The 20,656-nt window shown below is 43.2% G+C and overlaps 2 protein-coding genes across 4 annotated transcripts; one reads left to right on the plus strand and one right to left on the minus strand.

Annotated features, from left to right (window-relative positions):
- Positions 1-277: 277 nt before the first annotated feature.
- shq1 (SHQ1, H/ACA ribonucleoprotein assembly factor) lies at positions 278-13,189 on the minus strand. The gene is made up of 12 exons (XM_061291356.1): positions 13,107-13,189; positions 12,371-12,537; positions 12,186-12,250; positions 11,248-11,376; positions 10,992-11,152; positions 10,801-10,913; positions 10,623-10,720; positions 7,997-8,154; positions 7,513-7,566; positions 6,619-6,742; positions 4,697-4,817; positions 278-1,073 (listed from the first exon to the last, which is right to left on the minus strand). Exons 1-12 carry the CDS (start codon positions 13,128-13,130, stop codon positions 524-526), a joined length of 1,764 nt encoding a protein of 587 aa, XP_061147340.1. The 5' UTR covers positions 13,131-13,189; the 3' UTR covers positions 278-523.
- A 240-nt stretch (positions 13,190-13,429) lies between these two features.
- Positions 13,430-20,420, plus strand: gxylt2 (glucoside xylosyltransferase 2). 3 transcript variants are annotated; one of them, XM_061291358.1, is made up of 7 exons: positions 13,430-13,876; positions 16,301-16,439; positions 17,440-17,571; positions 18,093-18,344; positions 18,498-18,621; positions 18,811-18,983; positions 19,435-20,420. In XM_061291358.1, exons 1-7 carry the CDS (start codon positions 13,593-13,595, stop codon positions 19,609-19,611), a joined length of 1,281 nt encoding a protein of 426 aa, XP_061147342.1. In that variant the 5' UTR covers positions 13,430-13,592; the 3' UTR covers positions 19,612-20,420. The 3 variants fall into 3 exon arrangements, with proteins under 3 accessions (XP_061147342.1, XP_061147343.1, XP_061147341.1); XM_061291357.1 differs by having other exon boundaries at positions 13,431-13,876; positions 16,301-16,487; XM_061291359.1 differs by lacking the exon at positions 17,440-17,571 and having other exon boundaries at positions 16,301-16,487.
- Positions 20,421-20,656: the final 236 nt, after the last annotated feature.

Below are 20,656 nucleotides of genomic sequence, written 5' to 3' on the forward strand. Positions count from 1 at the left end.
ACTGGTTCATGCTTAGTACCGACACCCTTCTCCACTTCAGTCCATCTTTTAGAAGCGGAGGGAGAGTTATTAGCTACTTTCAAGCTTGCGCTGACAGTTACCCTGAAAAGTGTCCGAGTGGATTTGAAAAAGGATTGGAATGATTTTCAGAATGAAGAAAACATTTATTTATTGTGTAGTTTTTGCCACATTCTTTAACTCTTAACACAACCTGGGGGTCGATTTTCTTCTGGCTACTCATTACAATTAAAAACAAAATGTACAAATGATTCCAGTGTATTTTAATAACCATTTATTATAAGTTCTGCATACAAGCAAAAGGTATCAAGAGGAAAAGAACACGACAGAAAAATCTCTTGTTCCAATTCCTGCCTGATGAGAAAAAAAAAAACACTCATTAAAAAAAACAAAAAGCGTCATCACATAAACGCAACGGTAACAGGTGAGAAAATATCAGTTCAGTGAGCCAATCACATTTCTTGAAAAGACTTACATGAAAGCTATATTTACAAAATAGTCCCCATCATGAGATAAAGTCCGGCGAATGAGGATCTTCCCGTTCTGGAAGGACGAGGAAGGGGTTTCTGCCAGGACTGCACTCCAACAAAATTGCACCGCTGCTTCCTCCTGATGAGGCGATGCTCTGCTGCGAGGGCTTTCTTTCCGCTTCAGGACCGCCGTGCGATTCTTGAGCGATACGGAGCTCGCCGAGCTCCTGGATGAGCGGTTGGACGCCTTCTGGAGTTTGAGGGAGGATGTGGACGCTGCTCTCCGTTGACAGCGCTGTGGCTGCTCCCTCCTGTGGGACGGAGGAGTCGCGTTGGGGCTGAAGAGGGCCGTCCTTAGAAGACTCTCCTCCCCCTCCTCGGGATTTAGCGCAAGCTCGCTCTTCTGCTTCACGCTCGTCATCTTCTTCCGAAGTGCTGCTGTCGCCGGAACCGCTGCTGCTCTCTTCGTCTTCTTCAGCGACCATCGCGGCTGCCTCTTCTAGTTCCTCAATGTCCAAATCCAAATCTTTTTTCTGTAGGGAGATTTTTTGCAGCGCAGTGGCCAAGGCTGACAACTTCTTTGACCTATGGGATTAGATTTACACACTTGATTACTCAGTTGGAGGCGCCCGATTCCCGAGTCGGGTCCTTCGGTGTGACAACGAGCGCAGGGCTCCGCAGATAGTGGCTGCCCGCATCTTCTGTAAAGTCACTGCTGCTAATCCCTCCTCACCGTTAAATGAACCCACTGGAGTAGTTGGCCTTACATTCAGCCTTTTCAAGTCATCCAATGTTCTCATTCATTATTTCAGGGACAAACTTTCAGAGGTGCATTTTGAGCCACACGTGGTACCTCCTTCGCCATGGCGATTACGAGCTGACTTTTCTGGGTCGCTGAGACTCAGACGACGTCTGTTCAGGTTGAAGGAATGGATTTTGGCTGTCATCGTGTGTGTGTTGTATTTCCCTTTATTGCCGTTCTCATTTTCACACTCAGCTCCTGCGACCCACTCTTACTGCTCCCCACAACTGTTCCTCTTTACGATGCGGTCCTAGCAGGCTACTTTAATCTCTGATGCGTCTTTTTTTTTTTTTTTGTGGGCTGTGCATACATTTGCACCTCGGTAGAGATAATGTAAAGAGATCTCAGAAGTGAGCTGGTGCATAAAAGCATGCTCAGATGAATGTAGTGTGGACGAGCTTTCACAGACCCCTGACTTCAAATTGGATTCGTCATTGTTGAAGACTCAAATTGAAAGTGATTTGCCGGAGCATGTCGCTAGCAAATTGGACCGCACCGGAAAATCTGCATATGTTCCGCAGTCCCTCTGAACATGTCAGATTCATCAGGTTCATTTTTACAAACTCAAGGAAGTGAGTTCCAACTCTCCTCGAACTGATGACTATGAGACAAAGGCCCGATGATGAAGATGGACTTGTCTCCAACAGTGCGATCGAGGCGGGTGAGGCTCCTGCCGAACAGCCACTTCAAACTGTATTCTCTTCCCCCCCCCCCCCGTGGGAAGTCATTATTGAGTTAGCATTGGAGAGGCCGGCTTGTTTTCCCTCCCCTCCCTTGCTCTGTGGTAGGAGAAGCTTGGCCTGTGGTGAATACAAAGGCTGGGTCCAGGAGGGGGAGGGATAACGTTGTACACAAACCGGTCATTACTACGCCGCTGTTGTGGCTAGCCTTCATTAAATTGAGAAGGGCTGGCTGGCTGGCTCTTTCCAGCTTGGAAAACTTTGGCTAAGACAAAGACGCCTCCATCTGCCAAAGTGCTTCAATGAAAACGGGAGGAGAGAAAGACTTCAGATTCTGTGCATTCGAGTTCAATTACGGTCGGATGGTTCTTTCATCCTTGTTTGAAAGAGAACCTTATCCGCCATGTACGCCAGCACTCTTTTCACATAAAATGTGCCTTCAAGGTGGATAAATGAGACACATCCAAATAGAAATACCAAGGACGAGTCATCCAAACGCTGAAAACAGAATAACCAAAAGAAATTATACCATCGTATAAATCGTGAATAAATAACCAAATAAATAACCAAACAAATAAATAAATAACATCATTTTTGTCAAATTCCAAACGACGCACACAATCCCTGTCTCAACATTTGCATCTCAGCCAAAACAACAAATACGCACCACCATCAAAACAGAATCACAAGAATAAAAGTAAAAGTGGGTGAAATCAAAGCAAACAAGTTGGAGATACGATCCATCGCTCCTGTGTGACTGAACACTGAAACGTAAGACGGTCTGCTCAAGACAAAGAGCAGAAGTGGCCTCACGCAGGGAAGAAATCTGTGCTACTCGTCCGTGTTAGCTTGGAAATCCCATGCCTTTGTTCTAACCCACTGGGCTTGTCGGCTCTCCTCTGGTGGCGAGGCGAAAACATGAGATCGACACGCAGCGTTATTCATTTATAGAGTTCACAAAAACCCTCTGAGAACTCATCCCCTCTGAAGTCATCCAAAACTGTCGACGGCCGGCCTGGTAATTTGCCAATGTCGCAAGCGGACACTCAGCCAATGCTGGATTATTTTTTTTTTTTACAGATTTGCGCAGTTTGAGGGACTTCTTCATCACATCATCATAAACCAGAAGAAATTGAGGGGGGGGGGGGGGGGGCTGGCCAGCTGTGTAAAACGTTCTTTGCTGTTTCCATACGGACCGCTTTTGCTCACTTCACACTTTGGCTCCGTATCTTCTGCTGGAACAATGCACAACATCTCTCATCATAAAACAAGACTGGCTTTGGCTTTCCTGAACAGACACAACTTAGCATCAGACTGATCTTCTGCTCCCGTGGCCTGCTGCATTCAAATCTCTGTCGCCTTTTGTTTTGACTGTGAGCGTGCGAGTGTGTGAGAGTAAAAAGAAGTGCCTGCCCTTTGGCTTAAATCACACTGAAACCTTTACGAGGTTGTAAATCTGAAAGCGATGTCTTTGCAGTCAGGGGGATTTTATGGGAAGAAATGCACGTGGGACGACACGGAGATGAAATAAATCAAGCCCCCGAGGCCGACAAACAAGCATTAATCGCCGTGCGCCATCATTTGAGACTGATCGTGTCTCGCCTCATCTGCGAGCTCCGACGAGATGCAGGGAAGGCACCGAGGGTGTGATGTAATCTCATTTTACCCGTTTAGCTCCCAAAGATGACTTACTTACATGACAAATCGTGCATGAGGGAATATCGCGCCGAGACGGGCGAAAACAATGCTGTCAAGTTACATAAAAGGGCTGCAAATGGGAGGCGAGACCCAAGTGTTCGTTCGGTTCCCCGTTAGACACCTGTCGGCTCACACAAGCCACGCTTAGAAAACGCTAATCCTAAATTGGAAACTAAGAAATGAAATTGATGACCTGTAGTGAGACTCAACGTGTAAGGTCAAACTGACATTCTTTTTTTTATTTAAATATAAACAAGCAGAGAAGAGGGAAGGAGAAGCAGAGAGCTGAAATCTTTCCCGTGTGCCCCCAAGCTTCAGAGACAGATCACTTATTTTAAGTGAGCTGCCAGAGGAAGACAAAAAGTCTCGCCACAGTACATCTATTCTCTACGCTTCGATCTCAGGAAGAAAGATATGCCGCAGCCGATGAACGGAGCTTTCGACAATCTATCTCGACGCACAACTTCAGTTGCTTCACAGTAAATTCCAAAATTTCTCTGCGAAAAATGTAAAAGGAAAACACAAGGAATGGGGGGGGGTTGCTAAATCCCTCCGGAGCGTTTATAAAACCGGCATCTGGGCAGTGAGCCTACAACATCAGGCGCACATTTTTCAACTGGGCTTTTTCCAGACAAGCACACCAAGTTTGCTTAACTCGAGCCAAAAGTGAAACAGTTCATTTTCGAGTCATGCTCCCGCAGGTTCACCATTGCATCGTGTTCCAAGTGTCAGGATGGGAGAATTATCGAGAACAAAAGTGTCGATTTTGCATTTTTTTTGCTGTGAACTGGTTTATGCAATTGTCCGGAATCTCACCGATGCAACTTTTTGCATCTATGACTGGCTCGGCAATTCCGTTCGCTTTGCGCTGACAAACAACACCGCTAATCCTCTCCTCGAGATTCTTAACGCGCCACACGGACGGAATGGCGCTTCCCCGAGCTATCAAGCTAATTATTTGAAGATGGAGGTCGCATAGGTGCGCGTCTGTGCACGTGTACTTTATGACAAGGTGTCGGTGGACTTACTTGATCTTCTGGATCCAGATGCAGTAGTCGGTAATGTAGAGATCGTTGAGGATGTAAGCTGGGTCGTTCTGTCTGAAGACTTTGTGAATATCAAGCAGGCATTTGAGGATGCAGGCCTTCCCTAGACACGGGAACACAACACGGCATGCAAATGAAAACATTTGTATTCCTTACAAGGCACCCCCGGCTGCCGACAGACACGACGAGATGCATGGATGGGCTTGTAGCCCGCGCTTATGCATCAAAAACAAGGCTGTGACATCAGAGCAAAATCCTATTAAGACAAGTGAGTAATTTAATCCAGACTGTTAGAGAAATCGTCTGGTCAACAATTCGGGAAAAAAAAAGAAAAAGAGATCTGGGGAAAGAAAAAAGCAGGACTGTTCTATTTTTGGTTCTGTCAGTTTAATTGGAGCTGGGGCGAGAATTTCTGTCGAAAACATGATGGATTTCAAACAACGAAAAAGTTGTTTGAAGAACTCAGAGGCTTCTGTATTACATTTTGCAAATGTCTCGACAAACTCGCTGCTGATGAACGTTTACATCAGGTCTTCCTGGAAGTAGGTCAATTGTCAAGAAAGTTTGAAATACAAGAAGAGCGCAAGCGTGTCGATTTTTTTTCATTTCCTTTCATGACAAAGTTTTATTTCTAGAATCATCCTGAAGGGATTCCGCAGTTCAGTACTGATTTGTCTTTGAACCGATATAAATAGCGGCAAAATGTCACATATGTAGGGATATTTACGATTCTAAGAGATGATTTGTTTCAATCCGTAAATTAAACCACCAAAGATTTTTTTCCATTCAGTCAAGCACCTAAACAGCCTTTTGATAGAACCAAAAATCGACCGAGGGAACAAGAAAATGACATTCTCTACCTTTGCAATGCCAGGCCGCATTGTCGGAGACATGCCAAGCCAAATAAGCAGTGTGGAAAACCTTAAACAAACATTTGGTTCTCGTTTAAGCGCGGGATCATATGCAGGGAACTCTGCCCTCAATGTCAAGACTTGGATCGTGTGAAGCGAAAACACACACACTTGCCTCCAAGATTCCATTTCCTTTTTCATGAGGAAAGCTGTTTGTTGACATTTCGAGGAGTAATTGCTCTGAGGTGCAGATGAATGGCACATCCAACGTGGTCATTTAATAAGAAGATTAAATAAATAGAAATATTATGTATTTCAGGGTTGGTAAAGCCTTAGCTCACGGACTTTCAACTGGTTTTGTCCAAGGGACCAAAAAGCAACTCAGGGACCACTGCATTGCCGGAATATTATTTTATTTTGCAGCGAAGAAAGATAGACCTATTTATTTGCATCTGTATGTCTATTTTGGGAATCTCGGCTACATTTGACATAATTTGGATGGGTAAATAAGTCATAAATTCAGCTGGAAAATAGTCTAAATGATAAATTAATTTTGTTTTTAAACATTTTACAATTATTTTTCATTTCCAATTTTGTGGACCGCCTCAAAAACAACCACAGACCACTAAGGGGCCGCGGACCACCGGTTGACAATCACTGCGTTAGCTGATAAAAATTGTTATTAATAATGGGATTTATATTTTTTCTGATTATTCGAAAGTAAGGGAGAACGAAAAGGTGTTGATGGCATCACTTGCAGAATTCGATGCAAAGTGGCAATCAGGAATGACTGAATATAAAATTGAACCCTTATAAAATTCATCTTAGAAGCTCAGCTAGGGGGGGGGTGTTGAAGAACTGTTATGAAATCAAATAAGTGCTTTGAGGGTGCTAACAAGGTCAAGCGAGGCGAAAAGTGGGAGCAGCTGCTCCTTCTCTTCCTCTCCTGATCAACTTCCACTTGGACCTAATGAGGCGCACAAATGTGACTCTAGGGTTTAAAGGCATTTCATTTGTTGTCAAATCAAATCATTGACGGTAAGAAAAACTCACCTGAGCGTAACACTTTGGCTGCGTCAGAAACAGCAGCCGCCACCATGTCAAAGTGTCGGTAGAGCGGATAGCACACGACCCGCCTTCCGAACGACACCAGGACCTCCTGCAGAGAGCTGTACGTCTGAGGGACAGAGGGCACGACACTCACAAAAATTATCCAGCACAAAATCACATCAAGATGCAAAAGGCAGTAAACACGCCAGACATTTTGGCCACAGGGCTCCCCCCCCCCACCCCGCTTCCCTTTTACACAGGCTCCTATCGGTGTTCCTCACAGTCAGCGGTGTGCTAATTACTTTTAACAATCCCCTTCCATTTATTGAGCTGACAAAATAGGTGCTTCAAACTCCCACTGCTGCTCGGTTAGCCTCTTAATTGCTGCTTGTCTTTAAACACTGCATCCGCACTCACATTGCGGCGCCGGGAGATTTTATCTCTTGTATTATTCTCCTTCATTGAGGCCTATTAAGAGAGCTGGGGCACGAGTGTCGACTCATCGGGGATCGTTCTTTCCCTCTGGATTGTTTAGCAGGAGTGCGGAGAAAGTGTGCTGCTGCAGGCATCACGCTCGAGTCACACCGGCAGTCCGCTGAGGACGAGCACCGTGCAGTAGATGGGGAGAAGAAGAAAAGGAATGCGACGAGTGGATAGATTGTAAACAGCGCGCAAGGGGGGCTTGGCAGAGAAGAATGTGACGGAGTGATGAGCAGCCCGTGGGGGAGGCTGTTGTTTACTCGGATGCCGCCACAGAGGAAGAAGACGGACAGACCCACACACCCGTGTATTTTACGCTCATTTTTCAAAAGAGATTTTTTTTCCTATGTCTTTTTTTGTTGAAGCTTGAGATGTCTCAATCAAACAAACATTTATTATTTTTGGAGCAAGACGTACCTCCAGCCAACACAGAGTCCCACTGAGTTTTCTGATTGTCCATGGTGACTCCACCTTGCAGAATAGGACAGAAAATAATTTTAAAAATGGTCAAGTATTCTGTTAATTTGGTCATACACAAGAAACGCAAAGTGTGCTAAAATTCACAACATATAAATAGACAAATTGTTCAAATTGGATATCATTAACGTTTTTCGTGTATATTTTTGGGGTTGAATCGTGCCAATGTTCTTCTGCGATGGGAGACACCTTGCTCTTCTCTCCTCTGTGCGCTCACCTCAAAGCTGTGACCCAAAAAAAAAAAAAAAAAAAGAAAGAAAAAGAGGCCTTTACTCAGCTCTCATATACGCCACTAATCTCTTAAGGTCACCGATGAAATGGAAAAGTGGTCTTAAGGATTTGAGGACAGAACACTCTGTCCTCTGAGGCTAAGTGCTGCTCAGGAGGAGTCGTCTCGTCACACATTTACGCGGCGGCCACTTACGTTGTGCTCTCCCTCGGTGGAGCGCACTTCGTAGCAGTAAGCCAGAATCACGTCCACCAGGCTGAGCCACGCTTGGTAACGTGAAGTCTTGTCCAGCAGGTACGATTGGTTCTTGAATTTTCTCAACTGCTCTTTCTCCTCGTCGCTGAACGGTGTAACTGCAGCGGAATAATACGGACCGGGTGTTAAGAGTAAAATAAAGGTAATGACAATATGATGCAGTCCTAGAGAGAGTTTAAAAACAAACAAAACCCTTAAGACGACGTCAATTCTACTTTCCCCCATCCGTGTACATTACATGCACACTCAGCACTTCCTGTCTGGCTGCAGTGGGGGCTCAGCTCTGCTGGGAAGGAGATTCCTGCTGCATTACATTGGCTCCCTGCAGACGCTACCTGACTCCATCCTTTGTGTGTCTAAGAACCGACACGACTTTGGCGGTAAGCACATCTGTTTGGACTGTTCGGGCGATGGGTGTTGCGAAAATAAAAAAAAAGTATGAACATTTTCTAATTCAGCAGGGGATCAAATAATTGTTTTATCCATTTTACTTTTTTGGTTTTTTTTTTCTCTATAACCTGTAGAATTCAATTTACAATTAAAAACAAATAAAAAAAAATGAAGAGAACATTATTTATTAGTTAAAATCGTATTGTATAAGCAAATTGAGTTTTAAATCTGGGTGTAAAAAAATGTATTCATTTTTGTTTAATTTGCTATTGTCAATGACATGATTATTTATTCATGAAAATTGTATTGCATAAGCCAATCGAATCTTAAACTTGGGTGTAAAAGAGTGAATTAATTTCTTTATGTTGATATTGCCATTGTCAATGATTAAGAGTTTAATAATATAAAATTGTGAAAACCATTAGCGCAAACGCTGGAAAGAAGAGCAATCCGGATGGATTTATTTTCCTAATTGCTTTCATGCATGGTTATTTGTCTCTGATATGGAGCACATTAATTCTAATGGGCATTAACCCACAGCATATAAGGATGACGGGAAATTAATTTTCCAACTAATGCCTCCAGTTGGACAGGCAGCCTGTCTCTTCGGCGCTCGCCGCAGGTCCAGATGGCCTAATAACTTCGGGTAAATATTAGGGATGACAATTGGAAGCACCAAAAACATTCAAATGCACAGTGAGCAAAACAAACGCTATCGCTCTTCGGTAGGAACACAGCCAGACAAATTTGGCAAGGTACAGACGATCCTTCCTCCGATTTGATGAATCAGGGTCAACATATGACCTTGTGTCAGGTCTATAAGTGTACATACTTGAAATCTTAAAATGAGATTGTGCAGTGGTCAGCCTAAATGTGGTCAAAGGTCAGCGTTTTCCAAGTGGCATCTAAATCTAGCTTGAGTGGGCAGCGAGAGGCCAGGCAGGCTGTCAGGTCCATTTAGGCTGCAGCGGCGGCGTCTGAATACGGACGGGCCTTCGGTGGACAGCTGGGGCCTGTCGCTGCACTGCCTGTGCAGCACAAAGGCTCCACTTTCTACTTCATTAGCACTTGTGTCCGCACCCATCTGCCAGGTGGCATATACATCAAGCCACAGCAGCGGAGAAAGAGGCCTGGTGCAGATGTAAAAAAAGGGACCTCAAGAGTCAAAAGTCAAAATCTGACAACGAGCTCTTCAATTCAGGCTGATGTCATTGTGGCTCATGTTTCCGCCTGATCTGAGATGCTGTCTTAAAATGTGATCAGAGGTTACAAAAACCTTTGGCTGTGTTGACTCATACTCGTCTGGACCAAGAAGCATGGTGCACATTTTTGGGTCCCGTTCACTTAGCGTGGACGAGGTTGCTCTGGCGCATCTAAAAGCTCCTGTGACAATGTTATCGCTTTAATCTAAATCCGCTCGGGAGTTTGCAGCGGCCACGCGCTCCATCTAAGCTGGAACTGTGAGCCGTGCGCCTCCTTAAATCGTGCTGGTATTAGCAGACTGCGAGATGAGCTGGATAGCACAATTAAAAAAGGCTCTTGGCTATGGCTGAGGCCTAGAAAGAAATTAAGTCGTGACGCTCCCGCTATCATAGAGCTCATATCTGTCGTAGTTAATGAGCAATTGATTTTTTTTAGATGGATGGCAAGTGATCATAAAAGCCACTTGGAACTTTGGAAGGAAGTGGGATGGCTTGTCACGTTAAAAAATGGCATTTCTTGAAGGGTGAAGCGGTGATTGAGTGAGGTCCAAGTTCAAGCTCTCATAAAAGGCAATGCCACTGAAGTGCCCCCGGGGCATTTTAGGCGCTGCGGCTTCATAGCCCACAAGCTGAGCTTTGACCCTCCTCTTGAGGTGGACCGGAAGAAGACCGATGTGGGGATTTGAAATAGTGTATGAGAACAATGTTAGCGCTCTGCTGAAGTGAAGAAACCCCCCACCAGTGAAATCCATTTGGGTAGTACAAAGAATGAAGGGCTGAAAGAGAATTGACAACAATGCGGCCATGCTTTCTTACTTATCTGCTAATTTAATTTATGCCACCTTCTGGAAGCCTTCAGAACTCCCGGATGATTTGCTTTCAACACACTAGGCCATATTAAAGGCTCGCAACACATTTTAGATCACACAAAAATAGAAATCACTTTTTTTTTTAAAGATTATACTTAAACATACCAAGCTCTCCTTCCTGCTCGGGTGAAGAACAAAGGTTTGTCCACCATGGACGGAATTTCAACAGTCTCTTTATCTCGTCGTCTTCAAACAAATCAGCTCTGCAACACCAGCAAGTACTTCAGCGGAAAGTCAAGGCGTGAAAAGAAAGAGATGGAGGTTTGCTTTTGGCTAGACTTACAGGTAGTGATCAGGGGAAAAGGCCGAAGCCTCCGCCACCAGCCTCGCTTGCCTCCTCTCAGCTTTTGTTGTACTGTCTGGGTTTTTCACATCTATCACATCACTCAGTTCTTCCTGTCAGAACAACCGACTGATTTAAGATCAATATCGATCGAATGATCTGCACAAGGGGTGTTATTCATTTGTTTTTACCTGTAATCTGGCAAACACTCCAGCTCTCTTATTACCAAAGCCGTATTTCTGCAGGCCACTTAGCTCCTCTTCAGATCTCTCAACATAAACTTCCTGCTCAACCTGCCAGTCAAACTCCTCCTCATCTTCTGCTTCGGCGTGGCCCGCACTTTCGCTGCAATCTTTAATAAAAAAAAAAAAGAAATCAAACACTAATTTCAACATGAGTCACAGCCCACTCTATATTTACTGCCGATGACACACTGCTGCAACTTACCTGGGCTGATGTCCTCCAACAGAGGCTTTGCCGAACGGGAGCCTCTGGGGGCGAGGAGACTTGTCAGCATCTGGAGGCCTTCAAAGTGCTCTCCAGCTACTTCTTTAGGGATCTGCACGGTGAAGAGACCTGAAAAGGACGTCAAGCCTTTCATTAGTGATAAAAAGACAGAGAATCGGAATTTCCTTATAATAATGTTCACGACTTCAGATTTGGGACCATTGTTATCAAAATAACAGTTCCTCGTTACACGTCTGCACAAGCGCACTCATTAGTGGAGATTTATTAGCAGATGTTACAGGACTGTTTTGACGCAGCATGTCAACTAGGGCCATGCTGACAGACGGTGTCAGCATCAACGAGACAGATGTCTCCATTAAGACGACTTCATTAGAACTGATTCGATGAAACAGATCAAAGTTACTGTTTATCGAAAACATGACGCCGATGGTCATTGACATGCAATATATTCAAAAACAAGACCCCGCAAGCCCACCTGCCACTGTCGTACAGCTGCAGTTTGTAACGCCACGTTACATATGATCTCAGTGGCCTTTTAAATGGGCTGAAAATTCATCATCATCTTGTTAATTTAGCTCACTTGATTGACCCAAGTGCGCACTAAAAAGGCCACAGGGAACAGTCACTGACTGAGTGGAAACATGACTCAGCGAGGTGCAGTTCCCCTTTGTAGAAAGATAGCCAGATATTGCTTTCATTCAAACTGAAAAACAGTAATGCACAATATTAGAAGAGGCTGGGCTTCCTGATATATTTCGCCCTCATCAGTTCAATGCTTTTAAATAGATTTTATACAGCCCAGGGTGCCAAAAAACTCAGTGGCCCTGTCACCTCGGTTCTGTAAATGCTCCAATAAAACATGCACCTAATTCTCATTAAAACCGAACCCTCCTTCGCCCAGTTGTGTTATTACAAACCTTTATCAATGTCAAATGTTGCCTTTTCTCTTCCATCTTCTACTACCCTTCCTGGAAGTGTTAACCTAAAAATAAAATAATACAGATGTGTGACCTGTATTTCTTACTCCAGAAAAAGGTCATGACATTCTAATGACCTCTGTAATCCAATCCAGCTTTATTTCTGATAAGGCCGATAAACTTACCTCAGAAAGTACGGTTTGGCGTAGAATTTAATATCCGTTCCATCAATGTAGAGGTCAAACTCAGATGTTCTGGTGTAGGGGACGCGGACTGAGAGGATAAGGTACTCAGGATCCTGACTCAAGTCAAACGCAGGAGTTATCATTGTGGATCTTTCTGTGATAAGCACCTGCGGGGGGAAAAAGGACGAGAACGCTTTCAACACCGGCTGCAGAGCAGTAGTGCGCCCCTGTGTGGTTCACCCCATTTTCAATCTTGTCATTTCTCAACCCTTCGCCTGCAAGTTCAGTTGCAGCTACATTGCATGGCTGTATTCGGTGCATAATTGAATTTTTTATTCATTGAGATTACAGATTTGAATCACTCTAAACATAAATTGAGCCCATTGCGCCCCTAGCACCGATATTATAGTGACTTCATATGTCCGAGGTTTACATGAACACATGCACACCGAATTCAAAGAAATACCCAGAAAACGATTATGCAATCAGCACGGTGTCCATAAATGAAATCATTCTCCATTTATCTGCTTGGCACATCAGACGTGACAGTTTTTCAATGGGAGTTTTGTTGATCCTGACCACGTTGATAGCAGCGCGAAGAAACTCGGCGAACAGAGTGACAACACGAATTACAAACAATGATCTACTTTCACTCATAGAGCGGTAATCCGTTTTACCGGACTGTCGTTAGCATACAATACATTTAAACAGCAAAAGTGTGACTGTTTGCACTCACCAAAAACAAAGCTCGTTCACGCATGCAGCCTTGACGAGGCTGCCATGTTTTACCGTAATGAACCGTGTACGCGGTCAACAATATATCGTATTCACTCGTCGATTTGTTTTGATCCTTTGATTGTTTTAACCAACTCTTGTTTTGTCGTTTAGGTTTAATCACGTCTCTCAATTGCCCCTAAGGCAGTTGGCCTGAGATAGGCTCCGGAAGACAAGAGTTTAATAAATAAAAAAAGACCCGTTTTAAAATAGATGCGGTAGTATTGCTTTGTTTACGGTAAAGATGGACAGACCACGCCCCCGCCGTGTAATTTAATGGGCTGAGATAGAGACTCCTCTCCGCTCTCCATCATCGTCATGATGAGCAGCATCGGATTCCAACCGAGGATACGCAACAGAATGTCAACTCTGGCGACTCTCCCTCCACCGCAGACAACATGAGCAAAGTCCTGCGTGCTCCTTCCCCCCGGAACACGTCGCTCTCGCCATGCGGATCCACTGCAAAGTAGTTGTGATCGCTCTGTGTTTCGGAGTTGTCCTACTTTTCTACTTTTGGGGAGGCAATGTCGCGGACGGTCCGCTGCAGAAAGAAGTTGCGGTGGAGGGGAGCAGGAACTCTTTTCCGTCGTCGGTCAAGCGCGTTCATGATGTTGGTTCAAAGTTGGTAAGGAGATCTCCCACGGTGCCCGGGGTGCGCTCAGAAGATCTCCCTAAGGGACGAAATAACGCTAACAAAGTGATTAAGCGAGGGGGAAACGTCAACGCAAAGAGGTGAAGCAAATTTTCTTTCTCCGAGAGATCCTTCCTTCCACGTTTGCATGTGGGCGCATCCAATTTCAAAGATAATGTTACCACTAACCAATGTCGGCTTGGTTTACTGTAACTGAGAATCCCGCTGTTGTAATTAAATGTCTGACGCGAATGTAGTAGAATACGTGATTAATATGTGGAGGGGTGGTTATTTATTTTCACAGAGGGCACGGTGATGTTGCCGATGACCTCGAAGCCTTTTGACATTTCAATTTAAAATCGATCCTGGAAGAGAAAATCTCCATAATACATATGTTTAATGTATCTATTATTATTATTATTATTACTACTGTTATCATTATTATTATTATTACTATTATTATTATTATTACTTTGTAATTAGACATACCCGCTTTTTTTTGTGTAGTTGGCATTGTCAAGATTGACATTGACAAGAGTCTGTTTTTAATTCTACAAAAAAATGAACAAATGAATGGATGAGAACAATAGTCATGGGCGAGTACGATATTTTCCTGGAATCTGCTGATAACGCTTACATGCAGGTAACACCTGCACTGGTGATATCTAATACAAGAGCAGTATATAAAAATGTCGTTGCTTTGTCATTGCAGTAATAAACATATTGATAAATCGGAAAAACTGACAGTGGCTTGTCGTCAGCTTCGATTGGTTGAAAATACAGGAAATGACCTTGCATCTGCTCACAATTTGTCGATTTGCGCAATTCAAGGGTGGAGCCATTGAATTCTACCAGTTTCTTACTATACTGTATAGCCTATAGCAGCTATAGGTTCCTTCAAAGCCTGCAGACTCCGACTTTGCCACCAGGCAATATGTATTCTCCTCCAAAGCCCGACTGCAGGTTGGAGACACTGCTGCTGAGATAAAAGCCATCAGGGCCTTTCACTGAGAAAGGACCTTTGTGTCCGCCCAGAAGCCACACTCTTCCATGTGTGCTCGGCGCTGATAAGGGAAATAAGGTGGAGGGGGTGTCATTCGGTGCCGTTAAAAAAATAAAAATAAACACGGGACTTCTGTGGTTGCAGACACATACAGAGCACTGAGTCAAAGCATTTGCAGTGACTCTTTAGTCAGGAATGAATACACACGTAAGATGTTGTCTATTATTGCTCCGATCTAGCATGTGTTTCTCACACCGATTTACATTTTCATCTTTCAAAATGAGCAGGCCTGTTTCCTGGCAATATGCTCAATCGACAAACATCCCTGTTTTTGCAAGTCCTATCATTTCCTCTCGACACATTGCACGGCTTCCTCTGGCTAAAAATACAGTGTGGAGCTCCATCTGCCCAGCCAGGCTCAATACATTACACGTCCCATGCCATCAATCACACAATCACAGCGTTTATGAAATGCTAGACGAGAAAGTGTCGTTTCAAGTTTTGGCTGATCAGTTTCTAAGCTGTTATTGCACAGAGGGATGACTGAAGTCTGTAAGTTGAAATGTACCTCGTAGTCTGGCACAGTACATAACTGAATTGCAATACTCTCATTGTCATTGATGTTGTTTGACTTTGTTTTATTTTTTGTCCATTGTGCTGATTTAAAACCAACGCCAGTTTTGTACTTACTCAGCAGCAGGCATTGAATTCATTCCTTTTGTTCCTCTGCTGAGCTTTTTGACAACTTCCAGATGTTAGGAACGAAGTCATGAAACAAACCCGTCATGTGTACTTTTGTTAATGAGACTCTTGGAAGAAAATAGAAGGTTTGTGTGCGTGCCTGCTTGCCAGTGTGTGTGTGTGATTTTTTTTTTTTTTGCCTGACCTCGTGCAACATCTTTTTCTAATCGTTGACAGAAATCGGGACTTAAATCATCTTGCTGGCGGGTAGGATTGTGTTTTGTTCATGCTTGTCAAGGCATCATCATCATCCTTCAAGGTGTGACAAATTTCCCAAGTTCACACTAATCCTAAACTATATTTCAACATTGCACCTCAGGTAGCCAGAATGGTGACGTGCTCAGAGGCAAAACCCTGCCAACTCTTTTCAACTCATTTCAGGCTGATGATGCTTTCGAGGAAACATGAAACCAAATGTTGTATCGAGAACATCCAGATGATCATTTTGATAGATTAAAAACAAAGGGAGAAAAAAACAGCAGATTTTTTTAGCCCCCCCAGCATTCGTGCAAATGTTTATGCAGTGTAGTGGGAGATATATTTATACCGTATATATATACGAAGAAGCAATCTGCATCAGCAAAAGGCAAAAATGAAGAGAAATGACGAGCGTGAAAAGTTTCACACATAAAACGCTGCACATGAAAAACAAAAGGAGATGGATGATGCCAAGGCAACCAACCACAGTAGGGGAAAAAACTATCAAAAACAAAATACCACAAAAACACAGAAGGAAAAAAAACAAACATGTTACAGTGTCTCTTTATTTGTGTATTTTTAGGAAAACGGGACGTGCGACGGCCAGGCGCCCTCGCAAAGAGGAATTCATGCACTTGGCCATGGTGGCATGTGGAAATCGTGTCGAGGAGACCTCGACGCTCATCAAATCGGCTGTCCTGTTCAGCCTGAAGAAGATCAAGGTTCATATTTTTGCTGAGGACCCGTTGATCCCGCAGTTTAAAGAAATGGTAGGCCGCCTCAGGAATCCGTTAACCAATTACCGTATTTTCCGCACTCTAAGGCGCACCGGACTATAAGGCGCACCCTCACTGAATGGCCCATTTTAAAACTTTGTCCTTATATAAGGCGCACCGGAGTATAAGGCGCACCATTGATCCATCATGTCAGATTTTGAATCCAAATCAAATCATTCTCCATTTTATATTTTTCATTTCAACTTCAGACACAACAAATGACTTTATAATCACAAAATAATGATCCATAGTCTTCTTGATTCATGATTCATAGTCTTCAGCGGGCCACTTATGATTGATTTCATGACACAATGCTTCAGGCAATTTTTGGTTTTTAGGTGCGCCTTATAGCCCGGAATATACGGTAGGTATTATTTAGATGTATTCACTTGGATTTTGACTTGGCAAAAAAGAATATTGACAAAAAACATTTCCTTGCAGGGAGCTAACGTTCACTCCGGTGGGTAATATATGACATCAAGATCGGAACGTTTAGAAGCGTGCTTTCAGAGCTTCTCAGGCTGTCACATTAGTCTTTTATCGCTACACTTAGGTGTCATCTATTACCTGACCAACCTGCTGTGCTCCACCAACGCGCATCAATTCAATGTCACCTTTAGAGAGGAGCCAAAAAAGATCTGAGACGTACGCTAATTGTGACAAAGCTTTCGGGACGTAAATTTAATCAGCGGCTGCTTTGACCCAGTTTTTCCCCATCGAACCTCAAAGCTTCAATTGTTTTGGACAATTATGTTTTCAGCTTGTTGGATTTTTTTTTTTTAAATGTCCCAACAGGCTAAAGAATTTAAATTCAAAGGTAACCAGTTCTTTAGGATAAATGTGATGGGCTTAAACTGTTCAACTGGTAATTACAGTTGACAGGACACTGGATGATGTCACCGGAAAAATATGCACGTGTACGTTGAAGAAGTTGCATCTCTCGCAGTTCCGCCAGTGGCCTGGATTTATCACCGCCAAGTTCAAGTACAACCTGTACCCAATCACCTTCTCAGTGGGGAACGCCGACGAATGGAAGAAGCTCTTCAAGCCGTGCGCCGCTCAGAGACTCTTTCTTCCTGTAAGGCGGCAACATTTTTTTTTATTACGCTGTGCATAATGTGATTTAAATCCTCATAACTAAACGCTCCTTTGATGTTTTATGTTTTTTTTCCTCCCCAAGCTCATCACTCTAATAACTTAGTGTGTGCTTATTGATGAGTTTTTATGTGAAATGAACAGTCTCATGGGGCTGGACTGAGCCATTTCATCAAGTGGAAAGCTGCGCGCCGTATTGATTTTCCTTTTCAGCTGGTGTTCATGGAAATAGCAACGGCGTGACATAATGAATATATTGCACGATGGCCAAATCCATTAACCTATTTCTCTTCCTACAAACGAGTCAATATACTGTAAGAGCATTTTCCGCTTAATCGGGAAAGACTAATGAAAAATGTGATGAGCTTTTGAATGAGTTGTTTACAAAAAATCTGATGAATGTGCTTCAGCACGCTTTTGTGCATTTTGGGCTCGTCCAGGCTAGCAACAAGGCTTCGCTCCGCTTGCCTTTTGTGATGTTTACATCTTGTATTTCCTCCGCAGGTCATCCTCAAGGACGTGGATTCGTTGCTATACGTGGACACCGATGTGCTGTTCCTGCGACCCATGGATGATATCTGGAGAATGCTCAAGTCCTTCAACAGCAGTCAGCTGGCAGCAATGGCTCCGGAGCACGAGATCCCCAAGATCGGCTGGTACAGCCGCTTTGCACGGCATCCTTTCTACGGCATCTCAGGGGTCAACTCGGGTGTCATGCTGATGAATCTCACAAGAATCCGCAGCACATTGTTCAAGGTCAGGCCGAAATATTGCCGGAAGCTTTGCGATTACCACGCGAGCATCACAGACTTCAATAAGCCGGAACTCAAATGCATTTTTTTGATGATTTGTTTTGTGGTAAAAAGTAGCTATGGAGTTGTGCGTCAGTAGACTGTGTTGATATTTCAGAATGGCATGATCGCCACTGGCCTATCCTGGGAGGAACTTTTGCACCCACTTTATCAGAAATACAAGAACCACATCACATGGGGAGATCAGGACCTCCTCAACATTATATTTCACTACAATCCAGGTAGTGTCAGAAACCTGATACATGTATAATTAGCTTTTTTTTTTTACAATATACAGTTTATTTTAATTTCAGGTTGAATTATGCATGGACATATTTTCAAATTCTTCCAATATATTTTCTCCCCTGACTTATAATAGTGTGTATTGCACCTCCCATAGATTTGAATCATTTTGTTTTTGTCTTTGCCAGAGTGTCTATTCATTTTCCCTTGCCAGTGGAACTACAGGCCCGATCACTGTATGTACGGGAGTAACTGCAAAGGAGCTGAAGAGGACGGTGTGTCCATCCTCCATGGCAACCGGGGAGTCTATCATGATGAGAAGCAGCCGGCCTTCAAAGTAGTTTATGATGGAATACGTGATGTAAGTATCTTGGAGGATCTACGTTTTACTGTTGGAACTCTCCCAAATGCACCCAAAATTGGATAAGCATGACTGAATAACACAAACAGAATCTGTAATACCACACAAGACTGGCCCTGAATCTTAATTTGCAGTCCGTCGACACTCCCCTTGTAATAGTGTTTTCTTTTATTGAAATTTATCAGGGGCGTGTTCACTCTAATTTGTTAGCCAAGGCAGATTTTTTTTTCTTCTCACGCAGTAGAATCCAACATGTTACAATTTCAAACTGCCTGCATAACATATTGAGATGAGTTCTTTGAGCTGAGCTGCTAAATATATAACGTACACCACGATGCAACTTTCACTTCACGAGTAGCGATCCCGTCACGCTGATGGAATCTGTAAATGACATAATTGTTGGTGGTATTAATGAATTAAAAAAGAAACAGTTTTGCTGATCTCGTTGCAGTTCCCCTTTGACGACAACATGTTCCAGTCACTCTTCTATCCCATCCAGGCCAAATTCTTAGACACGGTCAACACGCTATGTGGTCGAATCCCACAAGTCTTCCTGAAGCAGATAGAAAAGACCATGAGGAAAGTGTTTGAGGAGAATGTGATTCGACATATCAGGCCACACAATTGATTGTCTGTGCCATGGACTTCCTGTCAATGTGACCGACCACGGGGCCTTGGACCACTTTGTGAAAACACTTTCCTGAACTGTGGTTATGAACAGGAATGTTTTTCTTGTGACCATTTTCTTATGTTCACTACTCATGTCAACGTTGTGGTTGGACAACTTTTGATTTATATTATTGTGCACTACCAAAATGCAAAGGATGTATTTTTTTCCCCCCATGAATTCATCTCAGTAATTACACCTGATTGTTGGGCACAATGTTATTTTTGTCATTAACTTGACCAAAAAAAAAAAAAAACATTCATGTGCTAACAGAGCTATCCTAAAAGAAAGTCCACTTATGAAATTGGAGGGTTATTTAGCAAAATGTGAATGTTGTAAAAAAAAATGGGCTTGCACCCCTATGGTTGGTGACCCTGCCCTGACCGGAGTATTAAACTACAGCACAAATGCAGCTGTAGAGTTTTATGTTACATGTGGAATATTGAAATGCACTTTGGATATTATGTTTTAGTGAAGGACTGAGTAACATTACGTCCATTTGGCACTCTGTTCAAATGGATCATAACCAAAAGTGCAAGCGTTTGAAAGAACTGCAGCAGTCAGTCATATGAATGTCGTCTGTCGTGTTTACTCTCAACAAAATGAACTCGTATGATATTTGTCTTTGAAAGGGATACATTTGTTTTCTTTGTTGTATTGTACCTTACATTTCATTTCATTGTGATGACAGTATATTTAATCATTCAAACTGGAACCTGATCAGGCTTGGACAGTCAAAATGTGTTTTTGAATAAAACAAAGCAAAGGAATGAGCCTCAGTAGCATGATTTATTGGAACGTCAATGATGTAATGGTGATAATAGGTGAGACCATTTTCGTTTGATGCATCAATTTGTTTTATTCTATCTTGCAGTATACTTTTTTTAAGATTACGCAGTTTATCAATAGACAAATGAATAATGCATGGATTAACGGGTTAAAAGTGGTATTACTAATACACTGGGTTTAAAATGTAGATTACTGAATACAGCCAACGTTTGTATAT

The sequence above is a fragment of the Syngnathus typhle genome, linkage group LG11 (assembly GCF_033458585.1).
Source record: "Syngnathus typhle isolate RoL2023-S1 ecotype Sweden linkage group LG11, RoL_Styp_1.0, whole genome shotgun sequence".
Lineage (NCBI taxonomy): Eukaryota > Metazoa > Chordata > Actinopteri > Syngnathiformes > Syngnathidae > Syngnathus > Syngnathus typhle.

Bases quoted from the DNA above. Each gene is read 5' to 3' on its own strand.
- shq1 (XM_061291356.1), bottom strand. From the start codon at position 13,130: ATGCGTGAACGAGCTTTGTTTTTG. The intron at 10,914-10,991 runs GTAAAAACAAAT...TTGTTCTGACAG, and splicing joins GAGTGTTTGCCAGATTACAG to GAAGAACTGAGTGATGTGAT. The intron at 6,743-7,512 runs GTACGTCTTGCT...TCTGTCCCTCAG, and splicing joins GGACTCTGTGTTGGCTGGAG to ACGTACAGCTCTCTGCAGGA.
- gxylt2 (XM_061291357.1), top strand. From the start codon at position 13,593: ATGCGGATCCACTGCAAAGTAGTTGTGATCGCTCTGTGTTTCGGAGTT. The intron at 13,877-16,300 runs GTGAAGCAAATT...GTGTATTTTTAG, and splicing joins GGAAACGTCAACGCAAAGAG to GAAAACGGGACGTGCGACGG. The intron at 18,984-19,434 runs GTAAGTATCTTG...ATCTCGTTGCAG, and splicing joins TTTATGATGGAATACGTGAT to TTCCCCTTTGACGACAACAT.